Source organism: Chaetomium globosum, genomic scaffold (genome assembly GCF_000143365.1).
Source record: "Chaetomium globosum CBS 148.51 scaffold_6 genomic scaffold, whole genome shotgun sequence".
Taxonomy (NCBI): Eukaryota; Fungi; Ascomycota; class Sordariomycetes; order Sordariales; family Chaetomiaceae; genus Chaetomium; species Chaetomium globosum.
This window is the reverse complement of record NT_165981.1, coordinates 1,323,212-1,332,086: the sequence shown is the minus strand read 5'-3', so window position 1 is coordinate 1,332,086 and position 8,875 is coordinate 1,323,212. Positions and strand designations below refer to the sequence as shown.

Below are 8,875 nucleotides of genomic sequence, written 5' to 3'. Positions count from 1 at the left end.
CACTAGCTATCCATCATTAGCCTAGATCCATCACCCCCCCCCAACACCCCACCACACCAGCATCATAATAAAGTAAAACGGATCTACTCACCAAGCCCCAACTTCACAATCACAAACTTCAGCGTACCCGCCACCTCCCACACCAATGTCTGAACCTTGGCAATCAGACTGTCCTGTCCACAAGCATCGTCCCCCCCCCCAGTGGTTGTTGTTGTCCCAGACACTCTTGGCCAGAGTGGCCGGTGGCCGAGGTCAGGGCGGCCGTTGATGGCGTCAAAGTCCGGGGGCGAAGGGCGGCGGCAGGCCTCGTTTTGTTGGGCGAGGGTGGGGTTGTCTTGCACGGCGGCGGTGGTTGTGTCTGTGCGGCGCGTGTGGTGTGGTTAGGGGAGGGGACTGGGAGGTGAAAGGGTGGGAGGGGGGCGCACTGATGTTGGCTGTGTGGACCTTGACGAGCTCGGTGAGCTGGTCGAGCGCGTCGGCTTGGGATTCGAGCTGGCGTGAGGCGAGGAGGGGGGTGGCGAGGACCGAGGCCGCGAAGGTGAGGAGGGCGAGGAAGGAGGTCTTCATTTTGGATGAGGTCTGAGGTCTGAGTGCTGGGTGTTGGTTTAAGGGGATGAGGTTGCTGTGCTGGCTCTGAGAGCTGTTGCTGCTGCTGCTGCTGCTGCTGGGAGAAGAGAGACAGAAGAGGTCGTGGCTCTTCTATTTATGTTTTTCGGGAGATCAGCTTGATCGTCTCTGTGCCCGCTTCCTTGGTCGAGCTCCAGTCTTCCAGCACCCGGTACTGCTGGTTTGCTAGCCAGGAATCTCTGCGATGATTTCCTGTTTTTCCAAGGACTCAACGGAGCATTTGCCGGTGGCAAGGTCCTTGACTCTGGTTGCACTCAACATTATCCTGGCTCAGCTGTGATTTTAGCAGACGCGGACAAGACTCCGCTGGGCTGCGCGGGAGTTAGACTTGCTCGCATAGACCGAGGAATAATACCCACGGACTACCTCAAATAATACGCCAGACAGGAATGGGTAAAATCAATGTCGATCTTGGACGAATCACAGATGAGTCGCGAGCACGGCAGCCCCAGGCATCTGCTGAGAAGTTGATGGTCCACGGGTTGTGATTCATTGGCCACAGGCCCTGGGTGAATGGTGACAAACAGGTTTCGCGGCTCCCAGGCACTCTACGCGCGTTCAGGTGCCATTGCAGCAGACTACCGGCCTCCAGGTGCGCTAAACGGTTGGAGAATTAGTTTGCTGTTCCATTGCAGGACTCAACGGCTGGGAACAGACCCGAGGACAAGTGAAAAGGGGAAGGTGATTACCCCATTGGCTACCCCCTTTTGTCTCGATCTTGATGGCGCCGAGGTCGGTCAAGGGCCGGTAAATGTGCCTGCTTCGCACGGTGATGCGGGCAATGGCAATCTCGTGGGATGTAACGTGATGATGTCAAGACAGACAACAAACACACGGTTCCTCTGGGTGTCTCCCTCCACTGTACCAGCATATTCCCGGCGTTTTGTTGTTCTCATGGGCCTGAGAATCGATTGAGAGCCAAAGAACAGAACAGACTACAGGCAACTTAACCAAGACTGCGCGTTATTCCTAAGAGTGGACTCAGGCCTTGGACGATCAACAGGCACTGGCCATCATCGGTCTGCATTAGAGTAAGCGAATCCCGGGTCTAGCGTGCGAACGACAGGCACGATCTGAAGATGCAGTCGCTTTGAGGTTGGATCAACAAGCGGGATCGGTCGATCATAGAAAAGGGCGCTTGTGTGTTTCCCGGCTCGCACCCGAGGGGCGAGTTAATGAGCGTTCTGATATAGCCCCCTAGTCTAATCCTAGGCGCCGTGGTTGGCTGGACCGGATATATCCAGAAACGGTTTGGAGATTGTGGGTGCGGGGAGGATGCATCAATGGGCGTGAACTATTTCATTAAATTAACTCTGAATGGGTCTAGGTCTACGGAGTGGTTGATCACACTGGCTGGGTTCTGCTCAGCTGGCAGCGCAATCAAGGAACAGCATGTTCGGGGGAATATCGTGGTTCCATCCCCATAGTGTTGAATGGAGTCTCGCCGGCCGGCTGCTACGCGCGGTCAAGGAGAAAGACCTCCGGCGTAGGCGATGTGGTACAGTAGATGCAACCTTTCTTTCTTAGTGTCCCTAATTCCCTGATTTTTTGAGACCTCGGTTCCAAGGTCTTGCTTCTGGTGACACGTTGTCTCTGGAGTTCCGGAGCCTCTCCCGAGGAACCCTGACAAGAAGGTATTTTCGTCAGAAATGGGCTGACGAGAGCGTCATCACCGTTGCAAGTGTTCTATAGTTGGCAGTGCGGTTTTTTCGGCCTGGACGCCGTGGTCGCGTCGACAGGCTGGGCCTGATATCTGATGGAATGTGGCAACGTAAACAAACAGACAGCCAGTCCACGCTGATGCAATTGCACCGAACATTCTAGGAATGCTTGTTTATGAGCTTCAAGCTGTTTTGCTTCACTGGAATGCCCGAAAGCTGACTTGCCTCTCGGGTCATCTGCCAGAGAGAAATCGAGAGCGGCCTCCCTTGCATCCCGGTGATTATAGAACTGGACAGTCTTCTTCTTGGGTCGTCTAGTTACCCGTAGTTAGTATTTCAATTTGCTACGTGGAATAAGTTGGCATGTCTCTCGAGGGGAGGGAAGAAAATATTCAGACCGAACAATGTTCAAAACGCGATCCTAGAACACTGGAATGAGGCATCCGAAAGAACTCCGAATCACCACTACGCGTTCTGTTGACGATATAATGCGTCTGGACATGACTATCAGATTCTCCATCACGTTAAACTTCCATTACCACCCCCCATCGCCAACCCTTTGCAAACACCGATATCACCACCACCTGTCATGATGCCTCGCCTTCCACGAACCCCCCAAAACAACCACAGCAACCACCACCACAACAACCATCACAACAACCACCATACCACCAACCCCTCCACCATGCCCACCCCCACCCCAACCCCAACCCCCCTAACCTACATCCCCCCCCTCCTCGACGGCGCAAGCGGCACGACCCCCCACGCCCAACACCCCCTGCTCACCACCCTGCACCACGAGCTCACCCAAACCCTGCCCATCCTCCCCACCCTCTGCCGCGCCCTCCTCCTCCACCGCTTGCTGCCCCATCGTCTCCACCCCCACCCAGTCGTTCCAGCGTCGTGGGCGGACACGGCTGAAACAGCGCTGTACTTCCTCCTCGCCTGTTTCGAAGTCGGTGTGCTGCTGGCGGCGGTGCCGTTGTGGTCTTAGTTGTCTCGGGTGCTGTTTGCGGGGTGGGTGGCGGGGTGTGTCGGCGTGGTGGGGGTGGTGGTGGGTTGGGGGTTGAATGGTGGTATTAGCCAGGGGGAGAGGGTGCTGAGGTGTGATGCTGCGGTTGATGGAGAGGGTGGTGGTGCCTGGTGGTGGGGGGTGGGGAATGGGTGGATGATGGGGCAGGAGGTGGTGGAGGATGAGAAAGTGGCTGTTCTTGGGGGGGATGGGGATGAGGTATGTACTGGTTTGGGTTTGATGTTGTGTGGGTGGTTGTGGTGAGCATTGGCTAACGTGGGGTGTAGTTCTCGGCGCTGTCATGAGCGGACGCTTCCGGCACTGTCGCGCCTGTTTAACAGGCCGGTGGTCTGCGTCTGTGTGCCGACTTACGGGATGCCGTTTGATATGCTGGCCATGATACTTCAGCGGTGTTTCTCGATGCCCAGCCAGGTCCGGAGGACCTTGTACTCCCAGATGCGGAGCGCCTTGCTCGACGACTCGATGAACCGCTGCGTCGTTCTCTGCCACAACGACAGCGCCGTTATTGTTTCCCAGGCCGTGACCCAGTTGTGTGCCGATTTGCCCTCGGAGAAGCTGCGCAAGCTGGAGATCTACACTTTCGGTGCTGCCGCCAGCGAGTTCATGATGCCGCTCGGAGATAAGAGCATGGAGCCGGAATCGGTACACCACGCCGGAGACCACACGAACGAACGCCGCGGTATTCATATCGAGCACTTTGCCATGACAAAAGATCCCTTTGCTCAGATGGGAGTGCTGCAAAGCGTCGGACGAAACATGAAATCCCGGTTCTGCGGCGGCGTCTTCGTCATGAACGACACAACCCCTACCATGCAGACGGCTAGGCCCAAAGTCATGCCAACCTGCTCTGGCTATAGCCATGGAGGACTACCTTATGGCTCTCTTCCCAAACCAAATGGCCCCGGACAGCCCCACCATGGTGCGCAGCGTTCTCGACAGTGTCATGACCATCGACAGAGACTGCGCCGAGAAGCGCGAGATTGCGGCCATGAGCAACTACCACGCAGCGTCCCAGACCAAAAATGGTGGGAAGCGGCTCAGCTGGACCGGGCTTGCGACCATGGCCCGGGCAGAAGAATGGCATGAATGCCGGGCATGGTGGCGCTCGAGATGGCGCGCAAGGGATGCAAAAGTTGTGAGGGGCGCAAGGTGCGCAAGATTAGTTGGCTGGCGAGGTATGTTGCCCTGGAAGGGAAGGAGGCGGGAGAGGAAAGGCAGTGATAAAAGGGTGGACGGGGCGTCGTGGTACTTTTGCGATTTCTAGACAAGCCGGCCACGGACTTTCGTGGGCGACAATATCTAAATAATGGGGGGGTTATGTCAGGGCTGGGAGCTGCCACGCCTTTTAATGCAGCGACAATCACGCAGCGGTCGGGGAAAAGGAATTGAAAACGAAGAGTTGGAGATGGTCTGCAGCTAAAACCGACACGCAGAGCTTCGGGGTGCCAACCTCCTATACCGCCTCGCCTTGTGCCACATTCCCCAGACATGCCGTGCCAGGAAGCTCCCTAACAAGGCGACACCCGCCCGTTTGCGCCCCCCTAGACGCAAGCGAGGGCCACCCAGGTCTTGGAAGCCCACCAAGACCTAGTACTGAAGCCTAAGCCAGCCCGGGCCCAAACCAGGCGAGAATGCCACGGTGAGGAAATCGTCAACGGTGGGATCAATGGATTCGACGAAGTTCTTGTAGGCCTGGTCCATATGCAGGAAGTACCAACAGTCGGAGGGGTTCGTAAACTCGATGACGAAGCCATGAGCTATTCTTCCCTAGGAGCGCAAAGAGGGTTGTGGGCACGACTCACGTCGCTACCCTCCGGTTTGCTGTCGATACCATCGCTTACTGAGAGGATATACGGCTTCCCGTCAGGTTTAAGACAGATCTCCCTGAAGGCAATGGTGCGCCTGCGAATCTGTTGTTTCCCAGCTCAGTCAAGAATCAACTGCGCTGGGTCGGGGCTACTCACTACGTTGATCATGGTTGGTGAAACAGGTAGCTTGAAAGAAATGAAGAGGAGGTGTCTGTTGGCCTTTCTCGGAGTAGAGTCATCATCAAAAGAGCCACCGCCAAAAGGCCAAATTTGATCGCTAGACAGTATGCCCTTGACAATGTGTTCAGTGTAGAGGATGACCGAGACGTAGACGACTCCGAAGAAGAAGTCTTGGAGCCTCCTACCCATTTTTGTAAAGAAAGAAAGTACGAATGGAAAGGGCGATGCTGTAGAAAAGGGGGAAAGGATCTGTTGACAAGGTTAAGCTGACGCGTTACAGCCACCTGGCAAGGAAAAGTGCAATGTTTTTGGGGTTGGGAAAGGGAAGGCCAGCAAGTGGGATTTTGTGTATTATTCATTATTAACCGCGCTTGTTCTGTGCATTGAATTAGGATGGAAACGTCACGTTACCTCAGAACTGAGTTGACCTCGCTGGTGTTGCGACTTGGGGTGAAAGAGCCGGTCTATTTATCACAATGAGGGAGGGAATTTCCTCAGTAAATTGGGGGGGGGGGGTATTGGCCAACGGGCTACATGTATGGTCCTCGGCCTCAGCCCTCGTCCAAGCTCAATAGTGTCAAGACGAATGGACTTTGCGCCACAGTTCTACGGCGTCCTTCACCTCCTTCCACTGTCTGTCTGTATTGACAGAAAACTAGTGGGCACAAAAGTAGCGGCAAAGCAGAGAAGGGTTATTTATTGTAACCTGGAAGTCAAGCAAGGGAAACTGTGTTTCTAGGTTCACCGTGGATGTAGCACAAAAAAAGAAAAAGAAAAAAGAAAACAAAATTGCGTTGTTGAACAGGAACCTGCGGAAAGAAAGCGCGGAAAGAAAGCGCAACGCTGGACTGGTATCGAAAATCAACGCTGTTGCCCGAAGGCGAAAGTGACTTCTCCAACTCGATCTTATAAAGGGGCCCCTTCCCCCCCTAACTCGCACAGACCCTCTCCTCCCCTCCCCTCTCCCAGTTCGTGGACAGAACGAGCACGGACTGACACTTGGGCTGCCTTCGGCTATGGGTCGATTCCCCTTCGACGGGAGGAGCTCCCGAAGGGTAACTGGCCAGTGAGCTTTGGCTTTTTACTTTGTCTTTTTCTTCTTCTTCCTTCTTACTTCTGCTCAGTCCATCCCGATTCTTCCTTCATCTCAACGATGATCATTCTTAGCTCACACTTGGGGACAGTTTACCATCCGAGTTGATACACAAATGGAGTAGGATCTGAAAGAGAGTATGTTATTATGGAAGGTCGGACACGCCCTCATGCTTGCCCACGCGCCGACTAATCCCCCGTCGACACTCACGATTCCGAGGTCTACTGGCTTCACGACAACCTTCGACAGATATCTGCCAGGTGGCAGCGGTGCCCACGACGCGACCCTCGAGAACGCAACGACGGTTGTCCCAACACTAATCTGAGAGGGGACCAATCCGTTGGTTCAAAACCTAAGTGGTATTCACTCCCCGCTGTCTTATAGAGGAAAGCAATCACCCATGCAAATCATGTCGTGGTTCTTTCTCTTCTGGTTGCCGGCTCCGTATGTCCTTCGTACGATGCGTCCAGTCCAATCACCCATGTTGTTGTTGCATCGAAACTGCAAGGCTGGTTCGCTGGGAGGCCGACAGGGGTGTAAAAACCCCTGAGTGTTTTCAGGGGTACCATGCACACGATAGCCGAGGCCACAAGGCAAGAGGTAAATGGTGCAGCGAGAAAGAGGGAAGAAGTAGGGGGCTTGTACGAGTTAAACGCAAAACGATCTGATCCGGATGTAGCTAGCGTGCTAAGGCCCTATAGGCCCAGTGCCTCCGGGCGAAATAAATTCCATCCATCCATAGCCGAGGCCAACCACGATCTCGGGTCGGCTTCGATCAAACGAGACAGATCTGCGACTCTCATGCTGCACCCCAGCCGCATCGTTACCAACGGAATGCGCGCAACCCAGCCTATCGCAACTTTTTGTGTCCTGAGGAGGATTCCTTACCCCAGCCAATGCATCAAATCCCAAGCTCCTGGCGAGCTCCGAGTGTCAAATTCACGGCATGACTCTACCGTGTTCCCGCACCTCGGACTCGCCGTCTCACATCTCCCAGACCTGTAGGCCGTCCAAGGTCCACACCATGGTCGGAAACCTGTCCCTCTCCTGTTTCTTTCCCACACACATCCATCCCACCATACCATCATGACCGTCATACGAATCTATGATCTCATCGTACAACCGTAGCCCTGGCTGGCACGATATCGACTGCTGAACACTCCACACGCGGGAGGTTGGCGGACATCGTCGCCTCCTGCTACCCGCTCCACGGTCTCGCCCAATGGACGCTCCGGAGGTCGTGTCAGGGCCAGAACGGTCGTTATCGTACATGCTCCGCCGCCAACCCAAGTTGCAGATACCGCCTCCGGTCCACTCGCCAGTTGAGAGGTCTGGTTCGTCCGGGACTGCGGGCGGGAGCATGTATGAATTCTACATATCGAAAACCGAAGATGAAAAGGACGCGGCTCCCGCTCGGCCGAAGTTCACAATATGGGGGTACCGCCGCAAGAGGGTTATCTTGTGTCTGTCTTTGATCATCGTTATTTTACTCGCAACCATCGGCGGGGGCGTCGGGGGAGGGATAGCCGCCGCGAATGCGCGAAGGTAAGCACACGCCCAGCAATAATCCCAACAGTGTTATTGAAACAGGCTAACGGAGGCAGAGCCTCCAACCCCAACCCGATGATTCTCATGATGCCGACAACCATCACAATGATGCCAACAGCCACAAGCGCAGAGCCCACTTCCACGCCAGCGGCCGAGGACCAAAACACAGCAGCCGACACCATCATCCGAGTGCCCACAAGGGGCGTAATCGACTTCGACTGCGGGAGGATCTCCATGAACCGCCAGGTCGTGACGCTGGGCACCGCCTCCTGGGGCTTCGACGTGAACTGCATGATGGACTACATCGGCCCGGGTGTCGACCTCGCAGGCATGACGGCCTACACGTTTGGGGATTGCATCCGGGCCTGCGCCATGTTCAACAAGTTCGCCCGCAACAACACCTGCCTCGGCGTGTTTTTCAGCGCGAACCTGACGACGAGCCTGCCCATCCATAACGCGAACTGCTTTCTCAAGTCGTATTTGCCGCAGATGTCGCCTGAGCGGGACCTGGCTGCTGCGGCATCGCTGGGGTCGTCGCCGCAGTTTATGAAGAGGGGCGAGGGTGGAGTTGAGGGGGGGGGCGATGCTGAGATACCCGATTGAGAGCTTAGAGACTGGGGATTTTGAGTGATGGCAGCTGGGCTGGATGTCTCCGTGGCCAACATCCTGCCGTTGATGATATTTAATGAACTGGCCATAGTTTTTTAGTACCTAGTAGTTACTCGATTTAGCGGTAGATAACAGATTTGACGTCATGAAATGCAGTGGCATCGGATCGCCTTTCACGCTGCCGTCGTGACTGTAGAGTTAAAGCATTTAATCAGGACGGCTGGAAGTGGGTAGTTAAAACTACCAGGAACGACCTGTTGTTTTCTACTTAATACACCACCAAGTTCAAAGACACTTATCTATTGAAGGCAGCCAG

The 8,875-nt window shown here is 55.0% G+C and overlaps 4 protein-coding genes across 4 annotated transcripts; 2 read left to right on the top strand and 2 right to left on the bottom strand.

The window, feature by feature from the left end:
- Window positions 1-83: 83 nt before the first annotated feature.
- On the bottom strand, window positions 84-567 carry CHGG_08770 (uncharacterized protein; the record flags this gene model as incomplete). Its single annotated transcript, XM_001226696.1, has 2 exons — window positions 84-358; window positions 426-567. The coding sequence occupies 2 exons, from the start codon at window positions 565-567 to the stop codon at window positions 84-86; spliced, it is 417 nt and encodes a 138-aa protein (XP_001226697.1).
- A 2,406-nt stretch (window positions 568-2,973) lies between these two features.
- Window positions 2,974-4,407, top strand: CHGG_08769 (uncharacterized protein; the record flags this gene model as incomplete). Its single annotated transcript, XM_001226695.1, has 3 exons — window positions 2,974-3,247; window positions 3,416-3,519; window positions 3,709-4,407. 3 exons carry the CDS (start codon window positions 2,974-2,976, stop codon window positions 4,405-4,407), a joined length of 1,077 nt encoding a protein of 358 aa, XP_001226696.1.
- A 501-nt stretch (window positions 4,408-4,908) lies between these two features.
- Window positions 4,909-5,498, bottom strand: CHGG_08768 (uncharacterized protein; the record flags this gene model as incomplete). Its single annotated transcript, XM_001226694.1, has 3 exons — window positions 4,909-5,088; window positions 5,163-5,231; window positions 5,286-5,498. The coding sequence occupies 3 exons, from the start codon at window positions 5,496-5,498 to the stop codon at window positions 4,909-4,911; spliced, it is 462 nt and encodes a 153-aa protein (XP_001226695.1).
- A 2,335-nt stretch (window positions 5,499-7,833) lies between these two features.
- On the top strand, window positions 7,834-8,553 carry CHGG_08767 (uncharacterized protein; the record flags this gene model as incomplete). Its single annotated transcript, XM_001226693.1, has 2 exons — window positions 7,834-7,947; window positions 8,083-8,553. 2 exons carry the CDS (start codon window positions 7,834-7,836, stop codon window positions 8,551-8,553), a joined length of 585 nt encoding a protein of 194 aa, XP_001226694.1.
- Between the last annotated feature and the right edge of the window lie 322 nt (window positions 8,554-8,875).